Raw genomic sequence first — 11,791 nt, 5'->3', positions numbered from 1 at the left:
CGCGAACAGCTTAGCTTCTCCCGCTGTGCGCCCAGCACAATGGGATTGGGGCCGGGGTGCTAAAATTGTGTTCCAGGTTTTGGACCAGCAGGGATCCGCTGTTGTCCAAAGCAAGGCACAAGATACTAAGAGGTTGCGCCAAGAGTGCAGCAACCATATTGCAGTGCATTGTAGTTATATGTAAATAAACGTTGCAGTTGTTAATTACCTAACTGGTGAACCGGGAAATATTAAACTCTTTTAACATAATGAAACGTCCCAAGGAGCTCCTGCCAGGCTCAGTTGAATGAACCTGGGTTAAACCCCAATGACGTCACGGGCCGACCTGGCCGGAGCCTGCCGGATCACGTGGCCGGGCGGGGACCAATGGCGGGATCGTGCGATATGACGTCAGCGCGGTTGCGGGGTGATGCTGTCACCATGGCGGCAGCGCGCGGCCCCGGGATGGAGGAGGCATGATGCCCGGCAAGAAGAAGAAGCGGCTTCACCGCAGTATCATGCTGGCCAAGAAGATCATCATTAAGGACGGAGGAACGGTGAGTGAGTGAGAGAGAATAACCCGGGCTGCAGGGGGAAAGAAACACTTCAGATCGGCTTGAGGGAGACACGGGGCCCGGGCTTTCCAGCAGCGGCCGGGGAGGAGCTGTCAGCGGCTTTCAATCCGGCCTCTCCATTCCTGGTTATCCCATTAAAACTAATGGGCCAGCCGCTAACTGGTGGCGGTCGGAAATCGCTCTCATTGTAGCAACTCCTGCCCGAGCCAGAACCCTCCGGACACCATTCCGCCCGGTTGTTCTCCAGCTCTTGCGTGTGCAGAATTGCATCCGGTGGATGTAACGTCCGCCTGCAACCAAAAATTTGGATGTGATTGTTAAATAGAAATTTGCCCGAGTGAAAACTTTACTGAAAACAAATCTTACTTTGGTAACACGTTAATATATCAGAGTCAGGCACAATGCACTTCTATCATCGACATCCAATTTTACTGCGGTTCCTTCTGACCAGCTAGGAATTAAAAAGCACATTCTAGTCTGCAGATTTTCCTCGGCAAAACAAAAATCTAACCTCGCGTCTATGTTTACAAGACTTTGAAAAAACAGACATGTTCGCACACGGCTACAGTTTAACAACAGAATAATCATCCTGCTGCTGTTCGTATGAAGACCATAATTTAATTTCATTATCGTTGCCAAATTCCCAGATTTCTGACCACACTCCAGGTTCATGGTTCAGAGACTGAGTAGGGGCCAAAAGAGATCTGGGGTAGTTGAGAGGAGGTTTACTAGATTGATACTTGGGAATGAGTGGGTTGTTTTATGAGGAAAGATTAGACCGAATGGGCTTGTTTCCACTGGAGTTTAGAAGACTGAGGAGGGGTGACTTGATTGAAGTATACAAGATCCTGAATAGTCTTGAGAAGGTGGGCATGGAAATTATGTTACCTCTTGTGGGGAAGTCCAGAACTAGAAGGTACTGTTTTAAAGTTAGGGGTTTCCCTTTTAGGACAGATGAGGAGAATTCTTTTCTCTGACGCTTATGTGACTTTGTAACTGCCTCAGAAGGCCGTGGAGGCGAGGTCATTGACTTTTTAAGGCCGAAGTAGATAGATTATTGCTAGGCAAAGGAATCAAAGGTTATTGGGTTAGATGGGATTGTTAAACTTGAAATACAAACAGATCAGCCATTATCTTATCAGATGGCAGAGCAGGTTCGTGGGTGTGAATGCCCTACTTCTGCTCCTATCTCGTATGCTCATATGAACTATGGGATGAAAGATTAAGTTGTAAATTAGCTAATATGAAACAATTAAAATGTTCCAAAAGTCCTTCCTGTATTATTGAGTTTAATTTTAGCATTGCTTCTGAGTCAGAAGGATATGGTTACAGTCACACTTAATCTAGGCCAACATCAGTGCAGTGTTAAAGTTACTGCAGCATCATTAGTGTTGTCTTCTTTATGATGAGACATTATTAAACTGTGATCCAGTCTCTCTCCAGGTGGATGTAAAACAAAATCCCTTGAACATTGTATATTCAAAAGTAACTTCTGACAATAGAGCACTTTGCAGAATTTTAAGAATGAAAGATGCCATATAAATAGAGGTTTGCCGTCCTACCTTATTTTACCATATCTGCTACATATGCAAGTCAGAAAGTTTATTGATGACACAGCAACTGTTCTGACTAACTGTCGTAACTTGTATTGCAAAAATACCCCAAGTATATATCGGCATGAAAGTTGCTTATGGTTTTTGACATTTTCTCTCTGTTGCAATTTAATTTGCTTGGGTGGGGTAGTTTGTAGTGGAGGACTTAGTGAGGTAAATGTTAGCATAGGTGCCAGAAAGATTGCAAGGGGGCTGTGCATTAAATTCAAACGCTTGCCTCTGGTCTGTATTGGATTAGCTGTTTTAGTTTGTGATTTATTTTTTCCCCCTTGAAGGTAGGAATACGTTTGTAAAATATCAAATTAATAGGCGATGACCAATTGCTTGAACAGAAGGCAAAAATTGAAGCTGTTGAAGTTGTAGAGGGAAAATTGTGATGGTTGCATTGCGTCCTCAATTAAATAGACCATCTGGCCATCACTACATGTAGCCAAAGTCAGTGCATTCAGAAAGTTCTTTGCAGCTTTGTCCTATTCAGGCCTTATTGTCTAGCCCTACAATTCCCTCTTAATAACAGATGTTTGTGTGGGATCTATTGCTCGAATGCATAAGGTAAAGTTTGTTGACACAAGACTGGTTACAATATATTTCCAACAACAGAATTAATAGTTGTTAAATTGCAATTGATTGAGAGGAAATGTTTTAAGGTGGATAATTCAGATCTGATTATTTTGATATGTTGTTTGTTTTACCCTTGTTCAGAAATTTGGTAAAACGTGCTTCTTTATTCTTGCACAGTGTGCCATTTTACCAAGTTTAAAACATTACTAACATTTTCTGAGAAGCGCTTTATGTAATGGTATTTTCCTGGAATTTTGCAATTTTCTTGCTGCATTTTCTTAATCCAACGAACAAAGCTCAGTTGGTAGCACTCTTGCCTTTGGCTCTGAAGGTTATAGTTTCAAGTCCCCACTCCAGGACATGAGCATAAAATCTGGTCTGATGTTCCAGTATAATATCGAGACATTGTTGAAGGTGCCATTTTTTCAGGTGAGATAGAAAACTCAGGCACCATCTTCTTCCTCCGTGGGTATAAAAAATCCCATGGCACTCTATATTAAAGAAGAACAGGGGCATTATCCCTGGTATCCTGGCCAGCATCACAAAATGATTTTTTGGTCATTTTCATAGGGCTGGATGCACCATGGGCGAGATGCTGACAATGGAAAAATCAATTGACCTCGGGCGGGATTCTCCGGTCGCTGGGTGAATATGGCCGGAAAATCCCACCCATAGTGTTCTTTGTGGGAGTTGCCTGTGGGCGGGTTAGCTGCCGCATTTCCAACTTTGCACCAGTGACTTCACTTTTAAAAGTTCTTCATTAGCTATAAAAACAACTTTGGGACAGCTGTATGAATGCAAGCCTTTGAGGTAAAGTTGCTAGCACACCCAGGGTTATATTAGAAAAGAAACAAAATGTTTAATCAATACATTTTTCTGCTTTTGTTTTCTTCAACTAAAAATTTGAACGTCAGATAGTGATTTTCAGATTGTCTGTATTTGTGGGAGAAAGTATTTGCAGTTGTTTGCAGGTATAGTGTGGAGATCACACCAGGCCATTGATTGCGAATGTTTTGAATATTTTTGTAGCTTTGAAAACCAACCAAGCATGTGTATCGCGCTGGCAGTTGAAACCGCTGATTCCAGGAAGCTCAGTGGCTTCCTTGTTAAAAGCGATGTTTCTTTGGTTATCTCTGCCCTGAATGACTGGAGCTTGGTTGCATTTAGTACATTACAAACTTGGTAGAATAGTCAAGAAATAAAATATGATAATGCTGTTACTTGATCTGGTTTAGTTATCATAGCAGAAAAATAATTGAACGGTGTGCATTAAAGGAGCTCATCATTTTTTTTGCTGATGTTTTACATATGTAAATCCATTTTGACTTAATTTGTTTATTTTAAACTACTTGCTTTTTTGAAATAAATTTAGAGTACTGAATTCATTTTGTCCAATTAAGGGGCAATTTAGCGTGGCCAATCCACCTAGCATCTTTGGGTTGTGGGGGCAAAACCCACGCAAACACGGGGAGAATGTGCAAAACCCAGACGGATAGTGACCTAGAGCCGGGATCGAACCTGGGACCTCGGCGCCGTGAGGCAGCAGCGCTAATCCACTGCGCCACCTTGTTGCCCGCAAACTACTTGCTTTTGAAGAAATGTTTTGAAGGAACTGTATGATTATGTCCCCATAAGCATCCTGTACGATGAAAAAAATTGAAAACTGCTCATTCACTACCTTGTCAGGGCTGCATGAGGAAGGACTGGCACTCCATGTTCCCATTACCTGCACTGTACATTTTGCTGTTCTATAAGTTAGTGTGTGGCGCAGACTGACTTTGTTTTGAAGTAAAATGGAACCAGCAGCATTACAAGATTGATTGCACAGTAATTTTAAACTTGATAGTTCATGTGAATTGTTTTCTGACTAAGTTAGAATAATTTGTGGACTCAGCACCTTTTTACCCAGTCTCCTCTGATTCCGTGGAAGGTCCTCTAATTAGGCAAGAAATGTTATCCAACTTGATGGTTGTTTCAATCTGTTCTGAAGATCACAATGTAAGTTCTCCTTTGCTGCATTGTTCAACATTGCAGTAAGAGTTTGACATGGCAATTAATGCCTCACGTCATCTGCTGAATATCCCGGTGTTATATTCTTGATCAGGTGCATAATTTTGCAAATTCCATAAATGAACAAATTTTACTTCTGTATATTCCATTCTTCTAAATTCTTATGCCTCCTGTAAGTTTTGGAGTCATGGGTTACCCAAAAAGGTGGTTGAGAACGCAGGTGATTTTAAAGTTGTTGATTGAAAATAAATGGCTTAAAATGATGCACAAGACCATGACAGGTGAGAGCTGTTTACCGATCCCAGAAAAATGAATGAGCAAATATAGTCACTCCCTGCAGCTGGAAGTGGCAATCCTCGTCTGTTTGCTGGCAGCTGTGTTCTCGTTTGGTGCTTTGTCTTCTCAAGCTGGCTGAGGTGTTAGATCACTCTGTGTCTTCTGCTAGGCGAGGACCGTGCCCTCAATTCTGAGCACCCATTAATGTACTTTATTTCTAGGGGCCAGTGGTTACTGAGTTAATTTGTGAACTCTGTCAGACACTTATGGTTAATAGTGTACAAGATGCTACCATGTTCACTCTGGAAGTCTGTATCAGGAGGTGGATAAAAGAATGAAATGAAATGAAAATCGTTTATTGTCACAAGTAGGCTTCAAATAAAGTTACTGTGAAAAGATAGAAGATTAACAGCATTCAATTTGTGGATCCCTGGATCAGTACTAGCATGTAGGATGACACATCAGTGCAGTGCTTAGGGGGTGTCAAGTTGGCAGTGGCCTGTCTTTGTTAGGAAAACAAAAGTAGTTTAAAGGGATTTATATTTCTATTGGTAAACATTAGAAATAAGGTACAGTTTGAAGTGTATTTAACATCAACTGGGATTGTAACATCTTCGTGACGAGATGCTGACCGAGACCCCGTCTCAGAAATTGGCATGTAGCAGGAGGGATCGAATTCAAAAGAGATTTAAGAGGGGACCGACTTCAAGATTCTCTTAAGGTTAAAGTGCAGGTTCAGTTGGCAATTAAGAAGGCAAATGCAGTGCTAACATTCATGTCGAGAGGGCGAGAGTACAAGAGCAGAAATGTACTGCTGAGGCTGTATACAATCCTGGTCAGATGCCATTTGGATTATTGTGAGCAGTTCTGGGCCCCTTATCTAAGGAAAGATGTGCTGGCCTTGGACAGGGTCCAGAGGAGGTTCACAAGAATGATCCCTGGAATGAAGAGCTTGTCGTATGAGGAGCAGTTGAGGACTTTGGGTCTGTACTTGTTGAAGTTTAGAAGGATGAGGGGGGAGAATCTTATTGAGACTTGCAGGATACTGCGAGGCCTAGATACAGTGGACGCGTAGAATATGTTTCCACGAGTAGGAAAAACTAGAACCTGAGGGCACAGCCTCAGACTGAAGGGACAATCCTTTAAAACTGAGATGAGCAGGAATTTCTTCAGCCAGAGGGTGGTGAATATGGGATTCTTTGCCGCAGAAGGCTGTGGAGGCCAAATCACTGAGTGTCTTTAAGACAGAGATAGATAGGTTCTTGATTAATAAGGGGATCAGGGATTATGGGGAGAAGGCAAGAGAATGGGATGAGAAACATATCAGCTATGATTGAATGGTGGAGCAGACTCGATGGGCCAAATAACCTAATTCTACTCCTAAATCTTATGGTCTTATTATCTCTAACTGAGGAAGGAGCAGTGCTCCGAAAGCTAGTGTTTGAAACAAACATGTTGGACTTTAACCTGGTGTTGTAAGACTTCTTACTGTGCTCACCCCAGTCCAATGCCGGCATCTCCACATCATTTCTCTAACTAGATAGAGAAGCCTTGAGGATGTGGTTACAAATGAAACTTCCACTATCCACGTGCAATTCATGTGGCTGTGAATGGTGTGAACAGGTTCTCCTATTTTCCTCAATCAGTGGTAGGTGTTTAATATCCATAACACATCCAGATCAGGAGCTCCTACCCTGTACGTACAGCAAAGGGGAGTTTTCGAAATGTAATAACCATACTTAGCTTCTCAGGTTATTAACAAAGTACTGGAACATATTGTCAGCTCTGAAGGAATTATGTTTCTCAAAATAATTTTTTAAGATTGGAAATGAGAACTCGTTGATTGATTGCATATCATTTGGAAACTTTGCAGAGGACGCAGTGAGAATGTGTGCAATAAATATTTCCAGACTGCAACTTTTCATTGCACGAATGATTGCTTGTCTGAATGTTGATTGGGGAAGTTTTTTCCAAGACTCCAAGTAGATACAGTGATTTAACTCAAACACTTATTTTTAAATGCTACATGTTTTTCTTTTACAGTCTCAAGGAATAGGTGCACCAAGTATATATCATGCTGTGATAGTAATATTTCTGGAGTTCTTTGCTTGGGGTCTGCTGACTGCACCAACACTAGTGGTAAGTTATATCCCATCATGTTGTCCTGTTCAATTGAGGCTACAATACGTCTACAAAATACAATTAAATTTATTTAAGTTACTTCACAAATATAATTTGGTATGTCCTTGAAAGCTCCATCACTAAAAGTATCTGGTGAATCACTTTATTGTTTAATAATAATAACAATCTTTAGTATTGTCACAAGAAGGCTTACATTAACACTGTAATGAAGTTACTGTGAAAATCCCCTAGTCGCCACACTCCATTTCGGGAGTGAAGGGAATGAAACAGGGTGGAGTTAAGATCCTCACTGACCTCATTTGATTATGTAGTTGGTCTGCTTCCACACCATTCTAGTGTGAATTATTCAATATTATTAATTAAGTACATGTGTCCTGCCACAAGCCAGTACCATTCCTGATGTAAAAACAGATGGTCAACATTCATATCCATGCTGGACAATAACTAATTGGCCTTGATTCCCTTGACCAAGGTCACTATGCATGTACTTCCCTTTTTTTGATGTTCCAGATTTTGCAGAGGAGGTTTTGTATGTTTATGAATGAATAAAAAGCTGACCTTGATCCCAAGTAAGGGAAAAGGACTTAAAAATTGTTATATGGAGTTAATGAATCTTTAGAATTTAGAATTTAGAACAGTACAGCACAGAACAGGCCCTTCGGCCCTCGATGTTGTGCCGAGCAATGATCACCCTACTTAAACCCACGTAACCCGTATACCCGTAACCCAACAATCCCCCCCATTAACCTTACACTACGGGCAATTTAGCATGGCCAATCCACCTAACCCGCACATCTTTGGACTGTGGGAGGAAACCGGAGCACCCGGAGGAAACCCACGCACACACGGGGAGGACGTGCAGACTCCACACAGACAGTGACCCAGCCGGGAATCGAACCTGGGACCCTGGAGCTGTGAAGCATTGATGCTAACCACCATGCTACCGTGAGGCCCCTCAAAGAGAATCTTCTATAACTTTTATTCAGAATCATCCAAAAGGCTATGTCATGACATTTATCCTAATCTCAAAGGAAGCAGAACTATTGAGAAATATATAATATTAAAAGAGATTTGTGTGTGGAGAATTACAATACAGAAGAGCAATCCTGGGATCCCCTGACACTGTTGAAGTTTGATGAATATTGCCTTGTAATCAGTGCACCATCTTTGAGCTGTATGGAGAGAAATAATTTTTCTTTTAATTTGAGCTCAAGGTGAGCACAGAAGATTTGGGAGCAGAATTAGGCCATTGGTGCTAGATAATGATACATCTTCCATTTCAGGCATTCTTCATCAGTGTCAAATACTCATAGACCAGGTAATGAACTGTCAAGTGCAGGGCAAAGTTCTCTCTAATCCGCCACATACTCCAAAGAGCACTAATGTGGCATTTGTTACATTTTCTCCACAAACCATCCTTGGCTTGATCTAAATAACATTACCAATAAATTCCAAATTAGGGGCGCATATAGACTGTCCAATTTCAACTTGCATATTATTGCTGATATGGAGACTTTAATCCTGTCCTGTATCTGAACCGAGGACCCAGAGCTGAAATGTTAGTATATAGAAAGAGAAAATGCTGGAAAATCTCAGCAGGTCTGGCAGCATCTGAAGGGAGAGAAAAGAGCTAACGTTTCGAACCCAATGACTCTGTCAAAGCCATTGGACTCGAAATGTTAGCTCTTTTCTCTCCCTACAGATGCTGCCAGACCTGCTGAGATTTTCCAGCATTTTGTCTTACGTTTCAGATTCCAGCATCCGCAGTAATTTGCTTTTATCCAATGTTAGTGTATAACCCACTGTTTCACTCAGTTCTTATAAACAAGTATTTTTGAAAGAGCTGCAAAACAGGATTTCTCTCCTATTACATTTTTAAAAGTTATTTTATGGGATGTGGGCATCACTGGCAGACCAACAATTGTTACCCATCCCTGATTACCCTTGAGAAGGTGAGTCACTTTCTTGAATTTGATTTGCTGAATCTCACAAACAGGACTATACTTTGGATTAGGTTAGCCTGCATCTGTTGCACATTAGTTAATTATAAATTTCAATTTGTGGTTCCAGACTCATCTTTGGTAGGCTGTTGGACCGAACAAGTTGTCATATTGCTGCCATGTAGAATATTATGTAATAGTGAAGTTTGGCTCTAACATCTCTGGTTGTTTTTATTTACACTGACTGACTCTTGCACTGAGGTCAGTTGTAATGTACCTAAGTTGCTACCGTGACTGGGCTTCCTAACTCAGCACATGCAAGGGTTTGTTTGCATCTGGCATTGGTTGCTCTGTTGATGCACAAAGTCAATTAGAAAAAATAAGGAAGATGCACCCAATGTAGTTTGAAGGCTTATAATCTGTAGGGCTAAAGTAAACCTATTGCAAATTTTGGACTTGATTGTAAAGGCAACTTATTTTATTTCCTAGGTCTTGCACGAGACATTTCCCAAGCATACATTTTTGATGAATGGTTTGATTCAGGGAGTAAAGGTGAGTCTGGAATTCAGGTACATTTTTCAGTGTGAATAGGAGTTTCACACCTATTCGACGATAATATTCCTCACTCCCCAACTGACCAGACGACACTTAGATTTCCCAGTCCAAGAACTACATTCCAGCTGTAGCAGGGGAGCTAAGCATCCACTAGGTGGCTTGCCAGCTCGCCGATCATAGAAAATAAAGAGCAATTATACTTTTGTGTATCTCCCAAGTAATTAACATACACCAATTAAAAGAGTAGATTTGTTTAAAAGTTATCTATGTCCATTCACAACTAACAATTAGGATCACCTAATGTAAAGGGCAGCATGGTGGTGCAGTGGTTAGCACTGCTGCCTCACGGCGGCGAGGTCCCAGGTTCGATCCCGGCCCTGGGTCACTGTCTGTGTGGAGTTTGCACATTCTCCCCACGTTTGCATGGGTTTCACCCCCACAACCCAAAGGTGGATCGGTCATGCTAAGTTGTCCCTTAATTGGAAAAAAAGGAATTGGGTACCCTAGAAACTTTTAAAAAAAATTATCACCTAATGTATTACATATGAGTATAATTACCAATCATAATCAAGGCACGTATGTATTATAATATCTGTTATAATATTATAATATCTGTTAACTGCCTCGGGGAGGCGGTGGCGTAGTTGTATTGTCGCTGGACTAGTAATCCAGAGACCCAGGATAATGATCTGGGGACCCGGGTTTGAATCCCACCGCGGCAGGTAGTGGAATTTAAAGTTAATAAAATATCTGGAATTAAAAGTCTAATGATGACCCTGAAACCATTGTTGATAGTCGTAAAATCCCTTCTATTTCACTAACGTCCTTTAAGGAAGGAAATCTTCCAACCTTACCTGGTCTGGCCTACATGTGACTCCAGACCCGCAGCTATGTGGTTGACTCTTAAATGGCTTAACAAGCCACTCAGTTGTATTCAACTACTACGAAAACACAAATAAGAAATGAAACCGGACAAACCACCCGGCATCGATCCAGGCACCGGAAACGACAACGTCAAACCCATCCCCGTCGACCCTGCAAAGTCCTTCTTTCTTACATTTTGGGCTTGTGCCAAAGTTGGGAGAGATGTCTCACAGACGAGTCAAGCAACAGCTTGACATAGTCATGTTCACCGAAACGTATCTTACAGACAATGTCCCAGACACCACTGTCACCATTCCTGGGTTTGTCTTGTCTTACCGGCAGGACAGATCCAGCAGAGATGGCGGCACAGTGGTATGGAGTCGGGAGAGAGTTCTCAACATCGACTCTGGGCCCCATGAAGTTCCATGGCTTCAGGCTGATTGTGGGCAAGGAAACCGCCTGCTGATTATCACATACTGGCCACAATCAACTGATGAATCTGTACTTCTCCATGTTAAACACCACTTAGAGGAAGCACTGAGGGTGGCAAGGGCTCAGAAAACACTGGGCGGGGGACCTCAATGTCCATCACCAAGAAAGGCTCAGTAATACCACCACAGACATAGCTGGCAGAGTCCTAAAGGACATAGTTGCTATACTGGGACTGCGGCAGGTGGTGAGTGAACCACCAAGAAGGAAAAAAATACTTGACCTCATCCTCATCAATCTGCCTGCTGCAGATGCATCTGTCCATGACAGTATCGGTAGAAGTGACCACCGCATAGTCCTTGTGGAGACAAAGTCCTGTCTTCACATTGAAGATACCTTCCATTGTGTTGTATGGCACTAGCACCATGCTGAATGGGATAGACTTCGAACAGATCTAGCAATTCAAGACTGGGCATCCATGAGGCGCTGTGCGCTATCAACAGCAGAATTGTATTCAGCTACAATCTCCAACCTCATGGCCTGGCATATCCTCCACTCTACCATTACCAACAAGAAGGGGATATGCCCTGGTTCAATGAAGAGTGCAGGAGAGCATGCCAGGAGCAACATCAGGCGTACCAAAAAATGAGGTGTCAACTTAGTGAAGCTATAAGGACTACTTGTGTGACAAACAGCATAAGCAGCAAGTACTAGGCAGAGCTAAGCGATTCCACAATGAATGCATAATATCTAAGCTCTGCAGTCCTGCCACACCCAGCCGTGAATGGTGGTGGACAATTAAACAACTCACTGAAAGAGGAGGCTCCACAAATAGCTCCATCGTCAA

The 11,791-nt window shown here is 42.1% G+C and overlaps 1 protein-coding gene across 1 annotated transcript in view; it reads left to right on the top strand.

The window, feature by feature from the left end:
* The first annotated feature begins 376 nt into the window (after positions 1–376).
* Positions 377–11,791, top strand: part of mfsd14a1 (major facilitator superfamily domain containing 14A 1) — a 37,632-nt gene continuing 26,217 nt past the window's right edge. Inside the window, exons 1-3 of the mRNA XM_038794771.1 lie at positions 377–536; positions 7,058–7,153; positions 9,586–9,648. Coding sequence (XP_038650699.1) covers positions 456–536; positions 7,058–7,153; positions 9,586–9,648 — 240 coding nt within the window. The 5' untranslated portion in view covers positions 377–455. The remainder of the gene's footprint in view (positions 537–7,057; positions 7,154–9,585; positions 9,649–11,791) is intronic.

This window comes from Scyliorhinus canicula, chromosome 4, assembly GCF_902713615.1.
Source record: "Scyliorhinus canicula chromosome 4, sScyCan1.1, whole genome shotgun sequence".
NCBI classification, from domain to species: domain Eukaryota; kingdom Metazoa; phylum Chordata; class Chondrichthyes; order Carcharhiniformes; family Scyliorhinidae; genus Scyliorhinus; species Scyliorhinus canicula.
The sequence above is the reverse complement of the archived record's forward strand: the minus strand, read 5'-3'. Positions and strand labels throughout refer to the sequence as shown.